The sequence below is a fragment of the Lampetra fluviatilis genome, chromosome 38 (assembly GCF_964198595.1).
Source record: "Lampetra fluviatilis chromosome 38, kcLamFluv1.1, whole genome shotgun sequence".
NCBI lineage: Eukaryota > Metazoa > Chordata > Hyperoartia > Petromyzontiformes > Petromyzontidae > Lampetra > Lampetra fluviatilis.
In genome coordinates this window covers 3,249,392-3,275,828 of record NC_136312.1, presented here as the reverse complement: position 1 = coordinate 3,275,828, position 26,437 = coordinate 3,249,392, and the positions used below count along the sequence as shown (strand labels likewise).

At 56.7% G+C, this 26,437-nt stretch overlaps 1 protein-coding gene and 1 long non-coding RNA gene across 3 annotated transcripts; one reads left to right on the top strand and one right to left on the bottom strand.

Annotated features, from left to right (window-relative positions):
* The first annotated feature begins 431 nt into the window (after positions 1–431).
* CCDC3 (coiled-coil domain containing 3) lies at positions 432–16,600 on the top strand. 2 transcript variants are annotated; one of them, XM_078874040.1, is made up of 5 exons: positions 432–949; positions 3,593–4,210; positions 8,688–8,862; positions 14,448–14,558; positions 15,368–16,600. In XM_078874040.1, the coding sequence occupies exons 2-5, from the start codon at positions 3,765–3,767 to the stop codon at positions 15,608–15,610; spliced, it is 975 nt and encodes a 324-aa protein (XP_078730166.1). In that variant the 5' UTR covers positions 432–949; positions 3,593–3,764; the 3' UTR covers positions 15,611–16,600. The 2 variants fall into 2 exon arrangements, with proteins under 2 accessions (XP_078730166.1, XP_078730165.1); XM_078874039.1 differs by having other exon boundaries at positions 433–949; positions 3,644–4,210.
* Positions 7,745–8,132, bottom strand: LOC144945559 (uncharacterized). The gene is made up of 3 exons (XR_013639688.1): positions 8,091–8,132; positions 7,937–8,058; positions 7,745–7,802 (listed from the first exon to the last, which is right to left on the bottom strand). It is a non-coding gene; the product is annotated as an uncharacterized LOC144945559 (long non-coding RNA).
* Positions 16,601–26,437: the final 9,837 nt, after the last annotated feature.

Below are 26,437 nucleotides of genomic sequence, written 5' to 3'. Positions count from 1 at the left end.
GAAACGTCGCTTTTGATATATTTTGATTCCTTTGAAGGCCACAGTGTTATTGTTATTATTATTACAGAGTGTGTAATGCCACTACTAACGCAATGTTGCACCTCACTGGCGGGCCGCCTCGCCCCGTGTGGCCACAGGGGAGTGACGTCGCCGGTCGATCTTGTCCCCGCTGGCTGCAGCCTCTCCAGCCCCAGCGGCAGATCGAGCGCGCAGCTGACGCGGCACACGGAACCCGACTCACGACCCTTGGAGCGTGGGTCACCAGCGGAGTCGTGCCGTGCTCACACTCGCGCACTCGCTCAGGGAGTGCCACCACCACTTGTGGTGGACTTGAGAGCACGTGTGGTGCATTTCCTCCTGCAGACGGCGCAGTGGTAGCAGGCGCACCTCGGGGCTGATAAAAGCGACGCGCGCCCCCTCTCTCTCTCACACACACACAGCCACCGCTCTCTCTCTCTCATCCAGCTCGCAACACTCCCATCGCTCTCAGCTGTCTTCCTCGCTCCTCGGCAGACGGGATGAGAGGAACTCCGTGAGAGGAGCTGGGGACAGGCAGGCATGGCCCACTGTGCCACCACCATCACCGCCGCCGCCGCTGCTGCTGCTGGCAAGGGGAGGCGCGGCGTGGAGGAGTGAATCTGTGAGGAGGTTGCTGGCTGCGTGACGAGGACTGAAGACTCGCGTGGTCTCCCCGCGTGGAGGAAGCAAGGAGGAGGGGGGGGGGACAGCGTCTACTTTACGCGCCCTGGGTGCTGCAGCGTCGTCGACGACTATCGGCGGCTCCACCCGCAAGTCCCTCGAGCTCTTGACCAGGCGATGGGTCGGGGCCGGTGCCCTCCTCCCGAGTGAACGTCTCTCGCCCTCCGTGTCGCTGCTGTCTTCAATCAAATCGCCGCCGACGCTGTTGGTTGCGGAGCAATGCGCTGGCTGGAGGCCGCCTAATCACTCGGTAAGGACTCCGCGACGCTCCTGCTCCTCCTCCTGCTGCCGCCGCTGCTGCTGCTCTTTAGCTGCGCGAGTCGTAAATCACCGACAGAGTGGGGACGGCGTTCGGGGTGGGGGGGCGAGCAACGAGCAGCGGACTTCACATCCCAGAAGGGCGCAGGTTCGAGTCACGGCGCGGCAAAGTTCCTCCACTCAGCAGCAGCGGCGTGCAGCACCGGGCAGCAGTCGCGGCTGTCGGCAGATTGTCGCGTGTGGTGTTGGTGGTGGTTGTGGGTGGTGGTGGGGTAAACTGTGGGTAACTGCCACCACTTTTAAAACATCAGAGACGCGCGGCAGGGCAGTGCCCAATACCATTTACGCCTCTCGCAATGGAGGCCCCTCGCTTCAACAACAGCGGCGAGAGCGAGAACTTGCAGGGCTGCGCCTTTAGCCACGAGTGCGTGCCGACCGCTGCTCGGGAGGGCGGACGCGTGAGTGGCTCGACTCCTCTCGGGGGATTCGTTCGGGGCTCGCGGAATCGTCGTCGTCCCCTGCCCCCCCGTGTCTCTGTCTGCGCGACTCAAAAAAGCGATTTGGTCAAAGTCGCCGCGTCCTGGAGGAGCGCATCGCCCGAGACGGTGCTTCCAAAATAGTGGCCGCCGAAAAGGGGCGGCACGCCGCGTGTCCTCCTGCTACCCGGTGGGGTCACGGGGGTCACAGGGGTCACGGGGGTCACAGGGGTCACGGGTGCCACGGGGGTCACGGGGGTCACGGGGGTGGTTCGCGTGTCCTGCGCGTGGCGCACGGCGTGGGGTCGTCGAGTCGAGGCATCGGGGCGATGCGCAACGGGGTTCGAGTGAAACTCTCGAGGGGCTCACTGCCGAGTCCCCTCGAGAGCATCATCGAGGGCGAGCAAAGCCCCGGGGGGCAGCTCCTTCATCTTTGAGCGTCAACCCAGCGCGTGCACGGGGGCGCACCAGGTCGCCAGAGAGACGCGGCGCGTTCCTTTCGCGACGAGAACTCCACCCACGCGGCGTAGGCCAGCAGCTTGGAGTGAGCGGAGCTCCAGACGCCTCATCCCGCGGGTGATGTGCGCGAGGAGCGGTGGCGCAGTGGTTAGCGCACTGCGCCGCACACACCGGTGACCCGAGTTCGTCGATTCCCGCTCCACGAGCAATAGCGGTGGGGGGTATTTGAAATCGTTCATGGGCCTCCCCTAGGTCGACTCGGCCTCAAATGAGTACCTGGTGCGGTGTGTAAACATCGCGGCAGGACGTGGTGCTGGCCACGCCTCGTGTATCGTGCCCGCGGCCTTCATCAGTGCTCCTTGCCCCCCTGAAGGCCCCACGGGGGATCGTTGTGCAGTAGCAGCAGCAGCGCTATTGTTGTAAACACAGTTGCAGAGCAAAGGGTCCACAACTTGGAGCGGCCAGCCACGAACAGCACTATAATCAACGTTGTGATCGATAAGAGCGTACGGAGCGTTTCTCGAATGGAAAAAGGCGATGAGAGCTTGGGCGGGAAGAGATGACCGAGGGGGGGAGGGGAATCCCATGGTGGATCGGTGCGAGGGAAGGAGCAGACAGACAGACAGAGATGCGTCTGGGGTCAGGCCACGCGAAGTCGTTCACGCCCAAGTGGTCACGATTCGTGATTCGTTTCCTTGAGGGCGTAGGCCGCGTCGTGACGTTGGGTGTGATCTTGAGGACTCGTGTCGGATGGAAATGGTCAACAACGTAGCCGGCGTCTCGACATCACCACTCGCTTTGCTCATCAACCAAATCAATTGCCGTGTTTGCCCACGTGACTCGCTTGCCTCGGTCGGGTGGTGGAGGGGTGTCGTTAAAACCATGACATTTCACACAATGGCATTTCACACAATGATATTTCACCGACACGATCTGACCCAAGGTAAACGAATTATGAATCAGAAGTATTGTGACCTGCAATGTGTGTGTGTGGATATTGAACTTCTTTCGCACCGTACGTAGCCAACCGTGCTAATCGGAGGTGTATGTCCGGTGAGTGGATGAGAGAGTGTATGAGTGGGTCTGTGCGTGGGTGGGTGCGTGAGTGGGTGGTTGAGTGAGTGCGTGGGTGGGTGCGTGAGTGGGTGAGTGGGTGTGTAAGTGAGTGTGTGGGTGCGTGAGTGGGTGTGTGTGTGGGTGCGAGAGTGAGTGTGTGTGTGAGTGAGTGGGTGCGTGATGAGTGGGTGCGTGAGTGTGTGTGTGGGTGTGTGAGTACGTGTGTGGGTGCGTGAGTGTGTGGGTGCGTGAGTGAGTGCATGACTGTGTGGGTGCGAGAGTGAGTGTGAGTGGGTGTGTGAGTGCGTGAGTGAGTGCATGACTGTGTGGGTGCGAGAGTGAGTGTGAGAGTGGGTGTGTGGGTGCGTGAGTGAGTGCATGACTGTGTGGGTGCGAGAGTGAGTGTGAGAGTGAGTGGGTGTGAGAGTGAGTGTGAGAGTGAGTGGGTGTGTGAGTGCGTGAGTGGGTGTGTGAGTGAGTGTGTGGGTGCGTGAGTGTGTGTGTAGGTGTGTGAGTGCGTGAGTGGGTGTGTGAGTGAGTGTGTTGTCTTGGGCCGTGGGGTGCTGGTGCAACACAGCGTGGCTGAGACGAGACCCACACGTCCGTGTTTGTCGCACAATCCGCTGCTGCCGCTGCTGCTGCAGCTGTCTGGGTGCTCTCTGGAAGGACGCCCGCGCGCTCTTCTCTCCCCGCAGACAGCTTCTGTCACCAATCCGAGGTCCCCGCTCGCGAGCTCGCCCACGGAGCTCGCGGCCCACGGGGAGGAGGAGGGAGGCGGCGGCACTCGGCCTCGACTCGCCGCTCCATCTCGCCGACATGGCCCGGGCCCCGTCCGCGTCGCCGACCCCCCGGGACGAGCGGACCCCGCGGCAACGGCGACCGCCGCCGCTGCCGAAGCTGCTGCTGCTACTCGCGTGGACCTGCTGCTGCTGCTCCTGCTGCTGGGGCTGCCAGCTGCCCCAGGACTGGCGGCCGCAGAGCGAGGCGTGTCGCGCCGAGTTGGCCGAGATCATCGTGATGGCGAAGGTGCTGGCGCTGCACCAGGACTCGTACGGGGTGCACAACCTCCTGCCGTGGCAGGGGGGCGGCGGCGACTCCTCGGAGCTGCTGTACGCCGCCGAGGTGGAGCTGCTGTGCGACCAGGCCTGGGGCTCCATGCTCGAGATGCCCGCCGGGGCACGTTTCAACGTCACGGGCCTCGGCTACTTCTCGTGCCACTCCTACACCGTCATGGAGAACAACACATACTTCTTGTTCCTCAGGTGCGCCTCGGACTCCTCGTCCTCGTGTCATCGACATCACCATCGACATCATCATCGGCATTGCCATCGTCGTCATCATCAGCGTCGCGTCATTAGGGCCCGTCCATAAATGACGTCACGCACCTGGGGGGGTTTGTGGGGGGTCAAACATTTGTGACGATGTGTGACGAGGGGAGGGGGGGGGGCTTTGAGAAATGTGACGTCGCATCATAATGCGCAACTTTAAATGAATATAGACAACACGTTCTACTTAATTAAATAGACTTTTTAATAAATGTTTTCTCCTACAACATCAGAGTTCAGCGCCACAATAAATACGCACTACAATGCCAACAGTTTAAAGAGATTTGAAGCATGTTTTATTTGGGGGGGGGGCAGAGCTTTGTGACGTCATATTTGAGGGGGGTCTGACTTTTTGTTGCGCCGTGACGAGGGGGGGGGGGTCAAAAATCGTCCAAAATCACATGACGTCATTTATAGACGGCCACTTATCACCGTCGTCATTGTCATCATCTGCACTTCCATCCATGTCCCCCCGCTGTTGGCGGTGCTGTTCGTTGCCAGCCGCTCGGCGCTTTGGGCCCTGGCCGTTGCTTGGAGGGGTGACCACGCGGGCAAGCCGGGTGCTGTAGGAGGAGCTTAATCAGCTGGAGCACTCTGGGCGTGGCTTGTTGGGGGGTTTCCCGCCTTCGCGAGTCAGGATGCTGGGACGGGGGGGGAGCCTAAGTGGCCAGGGCTTGTTGTGGGTGACCACGTCCAACGGGTGTCCAACCCTGGCAAGCTGCAGCCCGCTCACGCACCACGAGACATCCTCTAGGTCCGCTCGGCGTGAAATAAACAACGCGCATCTGGTCGGGCGTGTTCCAACATCAGCACCGGGGAGACAAAGGCGGTCAAGGCGAGCGTGCTGATCGCCACCCTCTCTCTCCCTCGTGTGCTGAGCTGGCTGGCCTCATAAGCGGTGCTCGCTCGCAACACGTGACGCTCCGCATCACGTGACGCCACCCCGCATCACGTGACGCCACCCCGCATCACGTGACGTCACCCCGCATCACGTGACGCCACCCCGCATCACGTGACGCGCCGCAGCACGTGCCGCCCCACCTTCGTGTAGTGTGTGCGCGTGTTTGTGTTTGTGGGGAGCGGTGGTGCAGCGGTTAGCGCGCTGCGCTACGAACCCGGCCACCCGGGTTCGATTCCCGCTCACGGCCAACACCGGTGACGATTATCTGAACCGGTACTGGGCCTCCCCAAGGTTCAATCCCCGACGCTGATGCATGAATGTTTGAGGTTTGCATGTTCCATCTCCCCGACGTCGCGTGGATTGTTTTTCTCCCGGTCCTCCAGTTTTTCCCTGCACATTTAGAAGCGTGCGTTTAGAGCGTTTGGCTGCTGTACATGTCCACACGAAGAGCAACTTTGTTGAGCTATAATTTGTGGCGGCCAGGTCGCTTCTGAAAAACAGCCACACAGCTCAATGGGGCCCTACCTGGTAAAATAACAAAAATAGCGATAAAATTGCGTGACTCAACCTCAAATCCGTACCCGATGCGGTGTGTAAGCATCGCCACTTAGGGAGACAAAGGCGGCCGGGCGTGGTGCTTGGCCACCCAACACCCTCGCGCCCCGTGCCGGCGCTCGCCATTCGCCCTAGCAGTCCGCTAAGGCCGCGCGGGGGATCTTTGTGCGTGTTGCGTGCGCGCGTGTCAACACCCCCTGGGCTGTCGTCAAACGCCGTCCATTGGCGCGAGCCCCATTCCCCAGCGCGCGCGAGGACAACGCCCGGCTTGTCGCGATCCCGAACGCGCCCGACGCGTGCCGTGCCCTTCCTGTTTGCCGCTCGCGTGAGCCCCGGGGATTCCCCCCCCCTGCCCTCACCCCACCGAATCCTTAGAATTTCCCTTCGAACGCCAAAATAAAAAGGTGGAGACTGCGCGGATGGAGGCTCGCTTCGTTGGCGCGCACCAGGGTCGCGGACGTGCGGAGACGCAGGATCGCCCCCTCGTTGAGACGAGAGCGCTGCTAGCGAACACCTCTTGATTTTATTTGATTTCCTACCTACGAGACTTTACCGAAAGAACCAAAGAGTATGGATTCCGGCGGTCACGAAAACTTCAAATCGAGATTTACCACCTCTTGAGGCTGGCGTGACCTCGTGTGTGAGCGAGTGAGTGAAGGGAGGTTCGCGCGCGCGTGGGTGGGTGGGTATAGCCGGCATTGACTTACATCGGAGGCTTCCACTTGATTTGGCGAATGTCCAGTACTGACGATTGAACGACGATTGAACGACGAGTTAAACTCGTAACGCAGCGACGCCACCGCAATCCGTTTGCTCGCCCTGAGAGGCGCGAGGAGGAGCCGAGGACGAGCGAGAATGCAACAGCACCCATGCGGTCAGCCGGCGCCACGCTTCCCCTCGAGCTCTGCGGTCCTCTACATATTAAGATGTTACGGGCCGAGTTCTGAGCGTACACGTGGGAGGAGCCCACGCTCGGCGGTGCAGACAGAAGCCCCATCTCGTGGTGCGGGAGAGGGTGAGCGGGCTAGAGAGTTGATAGGGCCGCTGAAAGTAGAAGACGTACCCAGCTCGTAGAGCGAAACGTCGGACATCGCGGTAAACAACGCACGCGGCACGACCCACGCAGAGGGACAGAAGCCAGGTTAGACCAAGGGATTGTTATCCGCGTGTGTGTACCTGTGTGTGTACCTGTGTGTACCTGTGTGTGTACCTGTGTGTGTGTACCTGTGTGTGTACCTGTGTGTACCTGTGTGTGTACCTGTGTGTGTGTACCTGTGTGTGTACCTGTGCGTACCTATGTGTGTACCTGTGTGTACCTGTGCGTACCTGTGTGTGTCCCTGTGTGTGTACCAGTGTGTGTACCTGTGTGTACCTGTGTGTGTACCTGTGTGTACCTGTGTGTACCAGTGTGTACCTGTGTGTGTACCTGAGTGTGTACCTGTGCGTAGCTGTGTGAGTACCTGTGTGTGTACCTGTGTGTATACACTGTGTGTAGCTGTGTGTACCTGTGTGTGTACCTGTGTGTGTACCTGTGCGTAGCTGTGTGAGTACCTGTGTGTGTACCTGTGTGTATACACTGTGTGTACCTGTGTGTGTACCTGAGTGTGTATCTGTGTGTGTAGCTGTGTGTGTACCTGAGTGTGTACCTGTGTGTGTATCTGTGTGTACCTGTGTGTGTACCTGTGTGTGTACCTGTGTGTACCTGTGCGTACCTGTGTGTGTAACTGTGTGTACCTGTGTGTGTACCTGTGTGTGTTCCTGTGTGTACCCGTGTGTACCTGTGTGTGTGTGTACCTGTGTGTGTACCTGTGTGTACCTGTGTGTGTACCTGTGTGTACCTGTGCGTACCTGTGTGTGTCCCTGTGTGTGTACCAGTGTGTGTACCTGTGTGTACCTGTGTGTGTACCTGTGTGTACCTATGTGAACCTGTGTGTACCAGTGTGTGTACCTGTGTACCTGTGTGTGTACCTGTGCGTAGCTGTGTGAGTACCTGTGTGTGTACCTGTGTGTATACACTGTGTGTACCTGTGTGTGTACCTGTGTGTGTATCTGTGTGTGTACCTGAGTGTGTATCTGTGTGTGTAGCTGTGTGTGTACCTGAGTGTGTACATGTGTGTGTATCTGTGTGTGTACCTGTGTGTACCTGTGTGAACCTGTGTGTACCAGTGTGTGTACCTGTGTGTACCTGTGTGTGTACCTGTGTGTACCTGTGCGTACCTGTGTGTGTAACTGTGTGTACCTGTGTGTGCATGTGTGTGTGCCTGTGTGTGTACCTGTGTGTACCTGTGTGTGTATCTGTGTGTGCATGTGTGTGTACCTATGTGTGTACCTGTGTGTGTAACTGTGTACCTGTGTGTGTACCTGTGTGTGTAACTGTGTGTACCTGTGTGTGTACCTGTGTGTACCTGTGTACCTGTTTGTGTACTTGTGTGTACCTGTGTGTGTACCTTTGCGTACCTGTGTGCATACCTTTGTGTGTACCTGTGTGTGTACCTGTGTGTGTACCTGTGTGTGTACCTGTACGTACCTGAGTGTGCACTCCCTCGTGTGCTGTGCCAGCCTTCATAGGTGCTCGCGAACAGCATTTGCCACAACAGTCGGATAAGAGTATGCGTGCCTGTGTGTGTTTGTGGGTACTTGCCCATGCGCCCGGTCAGGATGGACAAGAACTACCAACTTGTGCGTACCTGTGTGTGTGTACCTGTGTGTGTACCTGTGCGTGTGCCTGTGCGTACCTGTGTGTGTACCTGTGCATACCTTTGTGTACCTGTGTGTGTACCTGAGCATGCACAGAAAGGTACGCTCAGGTACACACACCGTGCCTCCCCGGGCGTGGTGTTGGCCACCCACCCCCTCGTGCGCCGTTACGGCCTTCATAGATGCTACTCGCTAACAACACTTGCCCCTACAGTTTGTCAAGCCTACACGGGGGACCTTTGTCTTTGCGCTCCCCGTCAGGATGGATGAAAACTACCACCTCGTGCCGCACGGCGTCAACTTCCAGGACGCCATCTTCCCCGAGACGCAGGACACGCGCCGGATGTTCTCCAGCCTCTTCCAGTTCTCCAACTGCTCGCAGGGCGCGCAGGTCCACCTCTACTCGCCCGAGTGGGAGATGCAGCAGGACAACGAGGTGAGTAGGCAGCAGCAGCAGCAGCGGCGGCAGCAGCAGGGACGGACGGCAGCTCCCGTGCACTGCTGCCCAGCCCTTGGGCCGCGTCCTCCAGAGGCAATGCCACCAACAAAAAATTAACCCGTAAAAACAAAGTTTTTCACCATAAATCCTTTATATGCGTGGCGGCTAGAGTCCTCTCGTCCTCTGGCTTGAGATGGCTGCCACCTATGGGTCAGATGATTGTCTGCCAGCATTAAGCAATTGGTAATTAAATATTTAAATTGTTTTCCCTAAACAGTGTAAAATTTTGGAAAAAATTTTTCACGAAGATTCATTGTCACGCACAACGAGTCTGTGTGGAAAACGTCAGCTCGATTGGATCACGGGAAGTGGGTTAAAAAACGACCGAAAGATTTGCACGGTCGTAAGCAAGCAAGCAAGCACGCAAGCAAGCAAGCGAACTTAATATAAAGGATTTAAAACTGACTCGCGGGTAACCGCCCACGGTGGCCATTGCGAGCAAATATTGTCTTCGGGAATCGAGCGCCCGTGCCGATCGCAGAGTCGCGCCGGAAGCTTTTCGCGAGATAAACGCCGTTAGGGAAGGGTGCCGTGGTGTTACTTGACGTACAATAGCGGTGTTGGGGATGTTGCCCACGGTGGAAACTGATCCCATTTGCCACCCCAAGTGGGTACGGGGCCCAGGCCCCTTGGCTGATGGGCCACGTGGTAGGGGGCTTGCTGTTCCTGCTGGGAGATATTGGGGTGGAGGTACAGCCTGACCAACACGCCTCTTAACATACTCTTAGTTCTTTCGGTAAAGTCACGTAGGTAAAAAATGAAATTAAAAATTTATAAAAAAATAAAAACAATAAAATAACGACGTTTCGGAGGCAACACAAGCTTCCGTCTTCAGGTGAAACTGTCACAGCAAAATATCTGTATCAAGTGGAGAGAAGTCCCAAGAGGTACGACCTTATATATACTGGTTAAGGGGGGGAGGAACCAGGAAGGGCCGCGGGAGAGGAGGAGTTGTGAGATGGTCAGTGCTGCTGCTGGAACTGAGCCTTTGTAATGTAGATGGCATATGTAGATAAGCCAGCTAGGATTAAGCCGCCTTTTGTTATCCTCATTCAAACTCGCTCTCAACAGCCAGCAATGTGCTCCAGCACATTGGAGGCGAGGGTTTGTGCATCACACAGATTTGTGAGACTCTAAAACCCTCTGGCCCAAGGTTCAAGTTCAAGTTCATTTATTAGGTATAGCCCTGTGAGCCATTCGGCTCTTGAATCGGGTGCAACCGCAACAAACAAAAAACAAAAAAACATGAACAAGAAAAAAAGGTAGCCAAGAGATGTCATCACAGCAGGTAGATTGTTGAATCCATTCGCACGGATCTTCTCGCGTTATTCCTTCCTTTGCGTGGATTTTGTTCGTGTGCTCAGGTTTCCTCCCGCAGGCAAAACGCTCATTGATGAAAATCGCCAAACATCCCAACGCACGAGCCTCGGGACTCCGTACGGATAAATAAAGGCGATGCTCCTTGGCAGTAGCGTCTGTAGCTGAGATGGGTTTTTTTACGTTCAAAATGCCACCAAATTGAATTGACGTAACGAGATTTGCCGTTCCCACTGCGGCATGAGCGGCCACTCGTGCGCACGACAGATGCTTTATTAATCAAGTTTAAATCTCGACTTAAAGCTTTCGTGACTGCAGGAATTCATACTCTTTGGGTCTTTCGTTAAAGTCACGTGGATAGGTTCAAATAAATAACCATTCTACGTGACTTCACCGAAAGACCCAAAGAATATAATCAGGATTACTTTACCACGGATAGCTTGCGTCATGCGCCCGCATTCAATGGTCCTCGCTAACAGCCCTTGCCCCAATAGTGTGTTAAACCCATACAGGCACCTTTGTCTTTGGGACCTGAGTGCGAGCGCGAGAGAAAGCCACTTCATCACAAGACGCGAGGATGCCGTCGTGCGCTCGGCCAGGTCGAGGGCTCGAGCCAAGCGATCTCGCCTGCCTTGCCACGCGCGGGTCACACGCCGTGGTCTCTGGCAGTGCTAGATTTGAAGCTTTCGTGACTGCAAGGATTCATACTCTTAGTTCTTTCGGTAAAGTCACGTAGGTAAAAAATGAAATTAAAATTAATACAAAATAAAATAAAAATCACGACGTTTCGGAGGCAACACAAGTCTCCGTCATCAGGTGGGACCGTCACAGCACGATTGCTGTATCAAGTTGGGGCAAGTGTTGCCAGCGAGCACCGATGCATGTCAATGCGACACGGGAGAGGGTGGTGTGGTCAGCGCCACTGCCGATGTTTATACGTCACACCAGGCGCTCGTTTAAGGCTGAGTCTACCTAAGGGAGGCCCAGAACCGGGATCAGATTTGTCGCTGATGTTGGCTGTGAGCGAGAGTCGGGTTGTTGGGTTCAGCGCGCAGTGCGCCGACCGCTACGGTGGCCAAATAAACACGGAGATCTTATCCTAATCCAAACCCTTTCTCTCGCTGAATAGCCAAGGCAACAGCCAGAAACACGTTTGTAGCGCGGGCACACAGGGTCTCTTCATCAGCAAAACACAACACAATTGCAGCGTGCTGTTGAAGTCACGGTGACATCAAATCAACGTTCCTGCGTACATTGTGTCCAGTATGGCGATGGCCACAGCCCAAGAGGCGAGATTGTGGCATTGTTCATGTGTGTAACAATGCAGCAGCAAGGCAAACGCGTGCCAGCTTCACCGGTGCAGCGTAGCCATATGATGGCTACTGCCGCCACTTGTGCTCGAGGGACTTGCGTTGAGGAGCAGCCTCGGTGCGCTGGGGACAAATTCATCTCAATGTTGCTTTCATCACGCCGAGGCTGTGTCAGGTTTGATCAATCGTCCTGGCACTCTACCCGCGTGTCTACGGCAAGGCCAAGTCACCAGGACCCTTGATGACCTGGGTTCACTTCGTGGCCAGGATGCTTAGCGTGGGTGGCCACCTTATCCCACCATAGGCCGACTGCCAGAACTGCGCAGTTCGCCAAACTGAAGTTCAACACCGGCAACACCGACTCCGGATCTCCGCGCGAATCAAATTTCCGCCACCCGCACACCGGAGCCAAATCCCGGCCTGCTCCGGCAGGCGACCCTGTGCACGGCGTTAAATGTAAATGGTGTGGGGGGCCTCTAGGTCTACTCAGCCTAAAACGACTACCTGGTGCGGCGGTGCTTTCATCATGAAAGGCGGCCGGCGCGTGGGTGCCGTGCCGTGCGGTGCCGGCATGGCGTGCCGGCGGTGCCGGTATGGTGCGTCCCACGGCAGCGCACGGCCGTCTCCTCACCGCTCCACGCGCTGGAGATGGCGCGCCACCCGCAGTCGGAATGGCGACGAGTTCGAATCCGGGCCAGAGGGTGACTCCGGGCCCGTGATCCCTCCGTGCTCGATAAAACCAGAAACCAAAAACGCTGGAAGTCAACAGACGAATGTACTGTGGAGAGACTGGCACTCGCCATGGGAATGTGGAATTTCCACCGCTGGCTCAGGACGTCGAATGTCGATGATTGCTGCCCATTGCTCGTTTGGGTGCCGAGAGGCTGTAAGTCGACCCGACTCGTGATGCGTAACGCGTGACATTTCGGAGAAGTCCGTTTGACGTGATCGCAATATCGGGTGGCGTCAGATGGAAAACATATCTGATGCTCCGTCTTTGGAGGCCACATTACCAAACGGTGACCTTCTGGGCTGACTTCATTTTTGTTTTTGTTTCAGTAACCCGACTGCAGCTCCCCGTTTGGGCTGCGTGACAGATCGTTTGTCAACCTGTCCCTGAAATCCCCAATCCGTGCTCGATGTATTTCACGGCGAATGCTGGCCGTGACGGCCTTGCTTGAGCGATGAGTTTGATGATGGATGTGGCCGATTTCCACGCCTGACGTGGCTTCGCTACATCCATCCCGAAGTGGAGGAGACACATTCGCGGCGCGAAACACGTGCGGATGTCATTTGCCGTGAATCTTTGAGAAACAAGCAATAACCGGTGAACGTTTCCTCTCCGATGACAACTCCAACGGTGCCATCGGAATTCACGAGCGACCGGAGCGCTGCCTCGTGGGGGAACGAACAGAGAGGAGGCCGCGTCTACCACCACCACCACCACCACCACACGTCTCAGCACATATCCACCCATTGGGTGCATCTCGCAGTGAGACGATCAACGCGGCCCCAATGAGCGTGGAGTCGTGATATCATTGGTCCACGTTTCCACGGCTCTCTCCGATCGCTCTCTGCACAGAGCAGCCCCCGTTCGACCCCCCCCCCCCCCCAACAAAACGGCGGGGGCCTCTCGCTTCATAAACCCCATGTAGACAACGACCCTCGGAGTGGATGGCCTCATGCCGTTGCAATTTGGAGTTCTCCGTGGTCTGCTCAGGAACGCCGATTGGAGGCGAGGTCCACCCCGCGGAGAGCCGCTGCATTTCTTTGGCTTTTGACACAAAGTCAGCGCGCTTCAGGGGAGCCGGGCACGACGCGTGGGGTGATGGGCGCCCGATGCGCTCCCCCCACCGGCAGCCCCCCCCCCCTCCCATGCGTCCCGCGAATCCTGCGCCCAACGGGAGCCGCGTTTCATAGCAGACAGGCGGGCGGGCGGGCGGACGGGCGGGCGGACGCCGGATTAAAAGCCGATAGCGATCGCCCCGTGCGGCAGATTCATTGCTGCCTGCCGGGCGTTCAAATCGCCGGGCACCATCGACTCAATTGGCTCGGAGGTTTCGCCGCAATTCCCCAGGCAGGCATCGCTACCTGCCCGCGGGCTACCAGCCAGGTCAATTCAGCCCCCTTGGAAAATCGGTCATCCCGGTGCGTGAATGTCGGGCGCTTGGGGGAGACAAAGGCGGCCGGGGCGTGGGTTCAGGCGACTGCCGGCGCGTGATCGAGTGGACGGAGGCTTCCGTGCGTGGCTCGCGTGGTGCCAAGGCGGGCGATTTGCCAGCCAGCGCCCGTGATGGAGTTGAAATTAATTTCCCCCTAAAAATAAACGCGCAGCAGCCCGCGCGAGACGTCACGCCCCGACACGGCCGCCACGGAATTCTTTATGGACTTATTTTGGTCTCGCGCGGGTGGAATGGGCTGGGGGGCAAAGCCACACAGCTGCAAAAGCCCAAAAACGTCGAGCGGCCAGCAACGAACGGCGCTGTCCTCGTAGACGCGCGTCACAGGGTTACCAACGCGTCTGGAAATTGAGCAACGCTTCCTAGATCTTGGGAAAAGAGACGGCGGGAGGGAGTTCGAAGTCTGTGCCATCGCACGGAGTTTCCCCATTCACCCGATGTGCGTGCCCCCACCACCCCCCACCACCACCCCCCCAACCCCACCACCCCCACCACCCCCACCCCCACCACCCCCACCACCACCACCACCACTGCCCCCACCACCCCCACCACCACCACCACCACCCCCTTCACCCCACCACCCCCACCACCCCCACCACTACCACCTTCACCACCACCACCCCCTCTACCCCACCACCCCCACCACCCCCTCTACCCCACCACCCCCACCACCCCCTCTACCCCACCACCCCCCACCCACGTGACTGTGTTGCAGATGCTTTGCGCCCCGATTCAGTCGGCGCTGCTCGAAGAGGAGGACCGCGTGCGGAAGCTCACGAAGCAGCTCTCCGTGCTCGAGAAGAAGAACCGGCACCTGCAGCAAAAGGCAAGTGGACGTCGTTCCCGAGTGCCGGCTGCTCTCCTCCTGCATGCCGGAGTAAGGCGGGCGGTGGGGTGGGGGGGTCCCGGGGGGGGGGGGGGGGGTCCCTACGGGCAGTGGGTGGGGGACCGTTGTCAGACGCCACTGCGCCGTGTGGCCGGAGCTCACCGAGGGAGAAGGGATCGACCGTCAGCCCACCGCGCGTCTCGGCTGAGCCTCAAACACAAATAAACACAAACAAACACAAACAAACACAAACAAACACAAACAAACACAAACACAAACAAACACAAACAAACACAAACATACAAACACAAACAAACACAAACAAACACAAACATACAAACACAAACAAACACAAACAAACACAAACAAACACAAACAAAGTAACACGTCGGCTTTCGCGAACAATATGATTCACAATAAACGTTTTTTTGGGTTAAATGATGACGTCACCCTGCTGCTGCTCTATTTAAGACCGGGAGCAAGTGGAGGGCTTCACCATTCTGGCGAATTGCCCGATGATGCTGGATGTGATTACCAGCGAAACGTCGTACTACTCAGAAATTGTAAATGATGTTGAATCACTCTTCTTGTAAACGTAACATATTTTTACTGTTTGGCCTTGTCGGGTGGTGGAGGGTTACGACACATTTATAAATTACGCGATCTAACCCAAAGACGTTTATGATGAAAAACAAAGCAGACGACAAATCCAGCGCGAGGTTCAGCCTGGGCCGTCGCGGGCCACGCATGCTTACCGCCCCGTCTCGCCCCGCCCCCTCGCCCCCTCGCCCCCCCCCCCCCCGCCGCAGGTGAAGAAGCTGAAGCGAGTGCTGCGCCAGGCCAAGAAGGACGGCAAGCAGGCGGCCGAGGGCTACCGTCGGCTGCTGGGCAAAGGGAGCGGCTCGGGCGGCTGGGAGGAGGGGGGGGGCGGCGGGGGGGTCGCGGGAGGCGGCGGGGGGGGGCTGCGCGCCCCTCCCCCCCCGCCCCCCCCCAGGGGCCAGGCGACGGCACAGAAGCGAGCGCGCCTCAACGCCATCCCCTTCCGAGCCTGAGGCGCCGGTGCCCGCGCGGCTGGCGAGCGGTCCGTGGGTGGTGTCGGGGAAGTCGGGGGTTGACACCCGGCCCCTGGGAGCGCGGGGGGGGGCAGTCGGCCGTCTGTGTACGGCACGAGATCCCGTGGCGGCGGCGGCGTCGCGTCGAACATTGACGCGGGTGACCGCACGGATGCGATAAGGGGGCCGAGTGGCGACCGGGCGACGCGTCCTGGGGGGTTTGGTCGACGACGGTGGCCGCTCGCACGTCGCTCCGATCGCCGTGCGGCCGGAGTCGGACGAGCAGAGGCGGCGGGCGGTGGGCGATCCTGCGTCTTGTCGCACCACGATGCGTCTTGACGCTCGCGATGCGTGCATCGAGCGGCGTGCGTAGGAATTCGGCGGCGTTAAATGTATGCAAGTCATATGCGAAATACGCTACGCTTAGGTTACTGGAGCAAAAGAAAATTTTAAAACGAGGGAGTTTTTTTTTGTTAATATAGAGAATATTAATATACACACGACGACGGGGGCCGACAAACGGTGGGAAGTGCACCACGTTGTGGACGTGACGCGAGGGGGGGCGGCCGTGCCGCCGTTGGGGCCCACCAGTGGCCGTGGTGTTGTGGGGGCCCCACGGGCCATCACCAGTGGTGGCCCTGGTGTTGTGTGAGCCCCAGGGGCCATCACTGGCGGTCGTGGTGTTGTGGGAGCCCCAGGGGCCATCATCACCAGTGGCGTGGTGTTGTGGGGGCCCTAGGGGCCATCACCAGCGGCCGTGCCTAAGCAAAGCAAAGCCCTGCTGGCCCAGACGTCGTAAACGCAGTGAGACTCACTGTAAATATTTACAGTGAACCCTTTCACAAGAAACAACTACGAGCTCAGTTTTGTTTAATTTGCTTTTTGTAATGTGTAGCGCGACTCCGTTTCTGGAAAATGGAGCACAATATCGATATTATTATTATTACGATGATGATATAACACGGAATTAAAGTGTCTGGTGATCTTGGACTCTTGAAGCGATACAAGTGCAATGTAATGTGGTTCCACGTGGCAGCCTGCAAGCCCCAGCCATACGAAATGCGGAATTATGCTCCCTGAGAATTAACAATTGGGGTCACGTAACAGAAACTACGGACCGTGTCGTGATCCCACCTAGGTGTGGGCTCCTTCAACGAAAGAGGAGGAACAGCAAAACTGCTCCCAACTCTCTCTCAAGATGCCCTCTCGCCGTGGCCGGCAGCAGACCTCTGACATTGGCACCGATCTTGTGCACGCGCCGAACAAAAAGCAGAAACATCTCCTCTTTCCACGCCCCCTCGGCCGTTGTAGCGGGCGGCACGGTCCTAAGACGCGCGCATGTGACACAGCTCGATGGGATTGGTCTTGTGGTGTCTTGTAGGGTTCCGTGACGTTAGGAGCAGCGTCGTGAAGTCTGCGTTACAGAAACGGCCAGAGAGCTGCACTTGAAGAACGCAACTCGTACGGCGGTGAAGATTGCACAGTGGGGGTTGACGCGGGGAGGGGAAAGAGGTTCGTGTGGAAAATGCAAGGGACGTAACGGTGGGATGGGGATAGCTCGTGGCAGGAAAGCATTGGGGAGAGGAGATCAGGATGATGATGAGTGTGACTCCCGTGCAGGGAGGAGATGGAGGACGACTCACCGAGGCCACCATCGGAGTGGCGCCCAAAAATCGGTGGCCAGGGGGAGCCCTGAAGCCACGCGGTGGTGATGGCGGTGGTAAAGATGATGGCGGTGGTGATGGTGATGATGGCGGTGGTGATGATAGCGGTGGTTATGACAGTGGTGATGGTAGTGATGGTGGAACTTAGAACCGACTGAGGTGGGGGGGGGGGTTGAGTTCCGAGCGAGCATCGGCCGCTGGCTTCTGGCGCGAGCAGCGAGGGAGCTGTGCCCGTGCGTTCTTGATGACAGCGAGTGTGTTTCAAATTATGGCTGCAACTACACTGTACCAATTTACTGTATGCTTTACGGTTGCAATAAACGCCACTCATTTATCCTGGCGTTGCCGTGCCTAGGACCATTGCAAGCCCAGGTGTCTCCCTTCGACGGGAGAGCGGTCTCCCAGGGGACATCGAGAAAGTCACCTGTGACAGGGGCGAGGGGTGGGGGTACAATCATCGTGTGGCCTGTCTCTGGCCTCCTTCTCCCTGACTCGGCCTCCTGCATCCCTCCTTGGCCATGTGCAGTACCGGGTTAAGCTAGTGCGGGGCCTGTAGCATATGTTATAGAGGGACACTAAATACAAACACTTAAATATTAAAAACATAAATTTTTTACTTGCATAGTAAATTAATTGTATTTTTTCACTTGCTATACAGGCAGATAATACGACAGATCGCTAACCTTAAACACCCAGTCGTTCATAAAAGTTGAAGGCGGTATAGTACTATAGTAATAGAGCAAGTGCAGAATCACTGAACCGGAATTGATAGCTTGAAAGCATTTAGCGCGGGGCCCTTGGAAGTAGCTACTACACGTGTCGTAGCTACTACACGTGTAGTAGCTACGACACGTGTAGTAGCTCCTACACGTGTAGTAGCCACTACTTGTGTGCTACTACGATAATCCGGGCGGTGGGCGAGGATGGCCTTCACCCCCCGGCCCCCCCCGGCCCTCCCCCCCGGCCCCCCCCCGGCCCTCAAGCCTCCCTCCCCGAGCCGCGACGACAGACGGATTATCAAGCTCACACTTCAAAGCCGCCACCACACCGCCCCACACACACAACCCCCCTCTCTCTCTCTCTCCTGAAAGAGCCATTCATTCGCTCATACGCTAAGCAGCACGAGGAGGGCACGCGGCGCGGTCAGGGAAAACGTTGGTCGCCAACAGAGGAACGAGCTCGGAGCGACGTGGGGCTGTGGGGTAGGGGCCGACGGGAGCGTTGCGAGCGTTCCGCGTCCGGCTCAGTCACGCTGCCACCACCGCCACCCTCGTCTTTAAATCGGAGTCGATGTGCGACCACGTGGTGACAGACCTGGCGACACGCGCGCTCAGCGTGGGCCGCGTGGAGGGAGCGAGGGGGGGGGTGCTGCCACCGTTCCCGCTGCGCGCGCGCGCGGTCGTTCGGAACTGCTGCGACAAAGTTGAATAACGGTTCGCCGGAAAATCTCGGTGGCAAAAAACATCAATTGGTGCTGCCCTAGCAGCGTCCATACGGGACCGCCGCCACCGCTTCTCACGACGCGTTTGGCCGGGTTCATGACCCACGAGGGCCGCTCGCGATTTGCGGAGCGCACGAAGCCCCGTGCCGCGACGACGGAGCGACAGACGCGGCCGCGGCCAACGTCGCAGCGAGCGATATCCAAACCCATCGTGGGCCCACCCGCGCTGACCGGCGTGGTGAAGTATGGTCAAACCTTCCCCCACCCCCCCCCCCCGACATAGAAGTCCTTCATCATGCGGTGAAGTGACAAAGGAATGAAACACCCCCCCCAGGATGATGATGTCGATTTCGAGGTCAGACAAAGAAGCCCCTGATCCCGTCATCTTCCGGTTGCTTTCGAGCGGCGGGGGAGGACGGCGCGTGGAGCCACAGACGCCAACGCTGCCACACGATTTGTTTTTTATTCTAACCTGTCGCGATACAGCCAACGATAGACATATAAATACAACGACGTCGAGAAGTGTGCGGGGTGATTTACCGCGTGGTGTACAAACGTCTCCGAAGAGGGGGAGTCCATCAATCATGAAACAGCCACACAAGCACATAACCCACCGGAAATCCTTGAAAATATCAGATATCAGATAGAAAAAGCAAATAAAACCTTCATGAGTTGTAATTTTTTTTGTATTTTTGTTTTATAAACAAATATTCATCGTTAACGACGCTTGCAAAATACGGGCAGAGTTTGTTCTGTGTGTGGAGCGGCTTTCTGGCAGGGTGGCTAAATTCTCGTTTTCAAGAAGTAATTGTCACGAAAGACCTAACGCAGCGCAGTGGATAACGACAGCGAAAGTGGCCGGGACACGCGCCTCACACTCAGAGACACGCGGACTCACACTCAGTCATCGGCAAGTCAACTCAGCTCCACGTCCTCCTGTACCACATCACTCCATCTCTTGTCTAGCCCGTGCCGCGCCCGTTTAGCCCCCTCTATCCGGCCGAACAAAAGCTGTTTAGGCATGCGGTGGCTGGACATGCGGGCTACATGACCCAGCCAACGCAGCCTTGCCTGCCGGAGGAGCTCACCGATGGGACTTTGCCCAGAGCTCACACAATGCAGCCTGGTTAAACCCAGGATGGATCGCAGGCAGGCCAGCCTAAATGTTTCCAACCGGCGAAGATGCTCCATTAGGGGGTCCACGTTTCGCCAGCGTAGAGAAGGGAGGGAATGACTGTGGCCGAGAAGACCCGAAGCTTCGTGCGGAGCGACAGACCAGGTAGCTTCCAAACAGCGTTATGCAACCGATGAAAAGATATTGCCGCTCGACTGATTCGGAGTGAGACCTCTGCTGTTAAACCGGAGCCGGTCATGACCACACTGCCCAGGTATGGGAAACTCTCCACTCTCTCCACAACTGCCCCATCACCGATTGTGAGCTGTGGGAGTGGAGTGTCCGATGGTACAAAATACCCAGGTGCTTAGTTTTGGTGGGGCAGATGGTAAGGCCCCATCTCTTAGTGGCACGCTCCAGTTTCAGCAGCAGTGTCTCCAACTCCTCCTCTGAATGAGCAGCAATTACCAAATCATCGGCATACATAATGTGGTTGACCAATAGGGAGCCATCCCTTGACCGCACCCGGGCATCGATCAGCCTCCCATTATATCTGTACCAAATAGAAATTCCCCCGTTACAACTATTGAAGGCTTCACGAACTACGTGATCAAAATAGATGTTAAATGATGTGGGAGTCAGAGGACATCCCTGTCGCACCCCAAGGTGTACAGGGAATGGCTCTGACTGTGAGCAGAGGGTCAGGGACTCCGAAAGCACGAATAACAACCCAGAGCCCAGGCCTACTGATGGTATCATAGGCCTTCACCAGGTCAATAGAGCAGAGATGTAGGTCTTGCTCGAATTCCCTACACCTCTGGTGTAGCAGATGGACAGAAAATATGGCATCCATGCAGGACCGCCCTTTCCTGAAACCGCATTGGGACTCCGCAAGCCTCTCCTCAGCGTGCTTAGCAATGCGATGTTGAATAATCCTTGCCAGGACCTTACCCGGCACACTGAGGAGTGAGATGCCCCTGTAGTTGTTACAGTCTGTGCGGTCCCCTTCTTAAAAAGGGGGGCCACCAGGGCATCCTTCCAGTCCTGCGGAACCCGTTCAGTGGTCCAGACTGTTGTTATGATGTCATGTAGGGCAGTCTGTGCACAAACGCCACCCTCCCTCAGCATTTCGCTTGGGAGATCATCTCTGCCCGGTGCCTTTCCTGGTCTCAGGCTCTTGATCACCTTCAGTACTTCCTCAACAGATGGCACTTCAGGCAGCCACTCACAGGGGGTGACTTCTTCCTCCAATATTTGAGGCACCGCAGCCTCAGCAGGGTCATCCCCACTTTGTGCCACGATGTTTTCCTGGCTGAGGGATTTCCTCTCCCCCAGGACCTCACAGAAATGCTCAGCAAATCTGCAAACCTATTCCTGGGGGTCGGACATTGGATCACCGTTTTTTGCCCAAATGATGGAATAGGTGTGGCGCTGCAGGTTACTTTTTTGATGGAGTTAAATAGTGATTTGTGATCGCGGGCCACTGAGGCAGACTCCATCTCCTCAGCAACCCGCGACCACCACCCATCCTTGCAGCGCCTCACGGCTCTCCGAACCTCCGAGCGAAGGCTGCGGTAAGCCTACTCATTCTCTGACGTGGGATGCTGTAGCCGATGAGAGTGGGCCTGTCGCTTTTTCTCAACCAGCCTGAACACCTCCTCTGTCAGCCAGGGTATCTGAGGAGGTCTGGACCGCGTACCCAAAGCAGCCAATGCAGCTGCATGAGTCACAGTCCTAAACCTCGCCCATTTACCCTCAACATCAAGAGGAGTGGGGGACGATGCCAAGCCCAGCTGCAAGCGATGATGAAATTCTTGCTTGCAACTTCCATCAGCTAGCTGAGACCAGGTCACCTTAGGTTGGAATGGGGTCCTGAGTGTACACCCACCACCGGAGTAGAAGAATGGCAGGCGCATCTTACAGATGACAAGTCGATTGTCAGAGGGCAGACCAGCTCCACGGTAGGTCCTGGTGTCAAGGACATGGGCTCGCATCCGCTGGTCCGTCACTACGTAGTTCAGCAGATGTTCTTGCTTAGACCCGGCATGCATCCATGATGTTGTGTGGATGCGCCGATGCCTGAACAACGTGTTGGTAATTACAAGCCCATGGGCTGCACAAAAATCTAGCATCCTTCTTCCGTTGTTATTGAGTTGATCTGGCCCATGCCTTCCAATCACTCCAGACCAGGTGCCAGCATCATGACCAACTCGGGAATTGAAATCACCCAACAAGATGACTCTATCCCGAGGTGCCACTTTAGCCAGCACCTGTGACAGGAGGTCATAGAGACACGCACCTCGCACTCAGAGACACGCACACAAAATACAAAGATCCACCGTATAGCCTTAACAGACTGTAGGGGCAAGTGCTGCTAACGAGCATCTATTAAAGCCGGAACGGTACACGAGGGGGTGGGTGGCCAGCACCACGCCCGACCGCCTTTGTTTCCCCAGTGGCCATGTTTACACACCGCACCAGGTACTCATTTGAGGCTGAGTCGACCTAGGGGAGGCCCAGGACCGGTTTAGATAATCGTCACTGGTGTTGACTATGAGCGGGAACCGAACCCGGGTCGCTGGGTTCATAGCGCAGGGCCGTAACCGCTACACCACCGCTCCCCACACTCACACTCAGAAACACGCGCCTCACACTCAGAGATACTCACACACAGACACACACACACAGAGACACACACACAGAGACACTCACACACACAGAGACACTCACACACACAGAGACACACACACACAGAGACACTCACACACAGAGACACACACACAGAGACACACACACAGAGACACACACACACAGACACACACACACACAGAGACACACACACTCAGAGGCACACACACACAGAGACACTTACACAGATACACACACAGAGACACACACACACAGACACACACACAGAGACACAAACACACAGAGACACACATACACAGAGACACACACACTCAGAGACACACACACAGAGACACTCACACACAGAGTCACACACACAGAGACACACACACACAGAGACACGCACACACAGAGACACACACACACAGACACACACACACACAGAGACACACACACTCAGAGGCACACACACACAGAGACACTCACACAGATACACACACAGAGACACACACACACAGACACACACACAGAGACACAAACACACAGAGACACACATACACAGAGACACACACACTCAGAGACACACACACAGAGACACTCACACACAGAGTCACACACACAGAGACACACACACACAGAGACACGCACACACAGAGACACACACACTCAGAGACACACACACACAGAGACACTCACACACACAGAGACACACACACAGAGACACTCACACACACAGAGACACTCACACACACAGAGACACACACACACAGAGACACACACACAGAGACACTCACACACACAGAGACACACATACAGAGACACGCACACTCAGAGACACTCACACACAGAGACACACACACAGAGACACACACACAGAAACACACACACACAGACACACACACACACAGAGACACACACACTCAGAGACACACACACACAGAGACACTCACACAGATACACACACAGAGACACACACACAGAGACACACACACAGAGACACAAACACACAGAGACACACATACACAGAGACACACACACTCAGAGACACACACACAGAGACACTCACACACAGAGTCACACACACAGAGACACACACACACAGAGACACGCGCCTCATACTCAGAGACACGAGCTCTGTTCCCGACCCTGCGTCTCCATGCAGTGGGTACCGACTCCGCGAGAAAGTCTGCCGATCGGTGGTCGTGTAGAAAGTACGGTGCGCCCGCCATGGGAATGTGGAATGTCCACCACTGACTCTGGCCCACCGTAAAACATGAGCATAGCCGCTTTCATTCTTTGACCAGGGCGATACTCCGACTTGACACGAATCGAGAGTGCTCTGACGTGACACTCCGCTGTAGGAAATGCACTTACTCGACGTCGGATTTGCACCGCACGCTCCAGCGTCAAGGTTCACGACAAAGGATGTGGCCCCACGTGACGCCAACTCCACCAGCTACGGTGGGGGGCCCCACGTGACGCGGGTTCCGCCGGCCACGGTGGGGGGCTCCAGGCGGCCTGGGTCTCGTGTTCTCACCCCCCCCCCCCCCAGGATTCGCCTGCCCCGTAAAAAAACGGTGGAAAACTCTCCAACTCGCCAGAAGGCTGCTGCTGCTGATGATGATAATAACAATAACATAGGGTGTGTTTATGAAGTGTTTTGTTATGCTTGGCATAAAAACTGTGTTGACATGATTTATTTAGCCAGATTCGACTTTAGACATTGTTTTGTACGTGTAACGCAAAACTTACCGCTCCTATGGATGATATTGTCATCGGATGATCCGTGTACCGTGATCCTGCACTCCATCCTGCACTCCACCCTACACTCCACCCTGCACTCCACCCTGCACTCCACCATGCACTCCACCCTGCACTCCACCATACACTTTATCCTGCACTCAACCCTGAACTCCACCCTACACCCCACCCTGTACTCTACCCTGCACGTTACCCTGAAAATCAGGGATTTCGATCGGATCATTGGGGGGGGGGGGCACGTGCCACCCCCCCCCCCACTTACCACGTGGTGCACACAAGCGCGCAGCGTTCAGTTCGCTGGAGCGGATCGCGCGCACGCAGAGCTCCCCCCCGTCGCCCGCTGAACGCCGCTCCATCTCCCCGGGGGGGTCCTCTGCTCTGTCAGCCAGGGTATCCCGTGCCCTGGGCTGTGCGGCAGCCCCCGGGCACGGCGGCCCTGCCCCGACGTCTGCCGCCGCCGTGCAGATCGGACGCGGGATTGTGGGAATGGGGGCGGCGTTCGGCAAACTCGTTGGCAGCGCGACCATTCCGTCAGTGTGGTGTTCTGCTGGTGCTGGTGGTGACGAAATGCTGAGGGAGGGTGGTGTTTGTGCGCAGACTGCCCTACCTGACATCATAACAACAGTCTGGACCACTGGACGGGTTCTGCAGGATTGGAAGGATGCCCTGGTGGTCCCCCTCTTTAAGAAGGTGGACCGCACAGACTGTAACAACTACAGGGGCATCTCACTCCTCAGTGTGCCGGGAAAGGTCCTGACAAGGATTAGTCAACATTGCCTTGCTAGGCACGCTGAGGAGAGGCTTGCGGAGCCCCAATGCGGTTTCAGGAAAGGGCGGTCCTGCACAGATGCCATATTCTCTGTCCGTCTGCTATATCAGAGGTGTAGGGAATTCCAACAAGACCTACATCTCTGCTTTATTGACCTGGTCAAGGCCTATGATACCATCAGTAGGCCTGGGCTCAGGGTTGATCTTTGTGCTTTCGGAGTCCCTGACCATCTGCTCACGCTCATTAAGGACCTCCATGATGGTGAGCAGGACTGGGTAAAACTACGTGGCCGGGAGTCTGAGCCATTCCCTGTACACCTTGGGGTGCGACAGGGATGTCCTCTGGCTCCAACATTATTTCACATCTATTTCGACCACGTAGTTCGTGAAGCCTTCAGTAGCTGTACCGGAGGAATTTCCATCTGGTACAGATACAATGTGAGGCTGATCGATGCCCGGGTGTGGTCAAGGGATGGCTCCCTATTGGTCAACCACGTTATATACTGTATGCCGACAACCTGGTAATTGCAGCTCACTCAGAGGATGAGTTGGAGGCGTTGCTGCTGAAACTGGAGTGTGCCACTATGAGGTGGGGCCTTACCATCAGCCCCACCAAAACGAAGCACCTGCCTGGGTATTTTGTACCATCGGGCACTCCACCCCCACAACTCCCAATCAGTGATGGGGCAGTTGTGGAGAGAGTGGAAAGTTTCCCATACCTGGGCAGTGTGCTCATGACCGGCTCCGGTTTAAGAGCAGAGGTCTCACTCCTAATCAGTCGAGCGGCATTATCTTTCCATCGGTTGTGTAACACTGTGTGGAAGCTACCTGGTCTGTCGCTCCGCACGAAGCTTTGGGTCTTCTCGGCCACAGTCATTCCCTCCCTTCTCTACGCTTGCGAAACGTGGACCCCCCTAATGGAACATTTTCGCCGGTTAGAAACATTTAGGCTAGCCTGCCTACGATCAATCCTGGGTTTAACCAGACTGGATTGTGTGAGCTCACAAATCCTCGAAAGATCTGGACAAAGTCCCATCGGTGAGCACCTCCGGTAGGCAAGGCTGCGTTGGCTGGGTCGTGTAGCCCGCATGCCAAATCACCGCATGCCAAAACAGCTTTTGTTTGGCCAGATCGAGGGGGCTAAACGGGCGCGGCACGGGCTCGAGAAGAGATGGAGTGACGTGGTACAGGAGGATGTGGAGCTGAGTGGACTTGCCGATGACTCGTACCAGCGGTGTCAAGATCGGCCTCTGTGGAGGAGGCTCGTGAAGGACGCTACTGGGCAGTTGGAGGCAGTCGCCCTCCAACAACAACGGAGGGCGGAGGAGTGACGCTCACAACAACGAGCGGAACGCCGGGTGGCTAAACCACAGCAAATTGGCACAGTAGGGGGCACAGGTGGTGCATCAGCCAGTCATCTCGGTCAGCTCAGTCAGTCGACCCGTGGTACC

Excerpts from the sequence above, each read along its gene's own strand:
- CCDC3 (XM_078874040.1), top strand. The coding sequence starts at position 3,765 with ATGGCCCGGGCCCCGTCCGCGTCGCCGACCCCCCGGGACGAGCGGACC. Across the intron at positions 8,863-14,447 it reads AGATGCAGCAGGACAACGAG|ATGCTTTGCGCCCCGATTCA; the intron begins GTGAGTAGGCAG and ends ACTGTGTTGCAG. Across the intron at positions 14,559-15,367 it reads ACCGGCACCTGCAGCAAAAG|GTGAAGAAGCTGAAGCGAGT; the intron begins GCAAGTGGACGT and ends CCCCCGCCGCAG.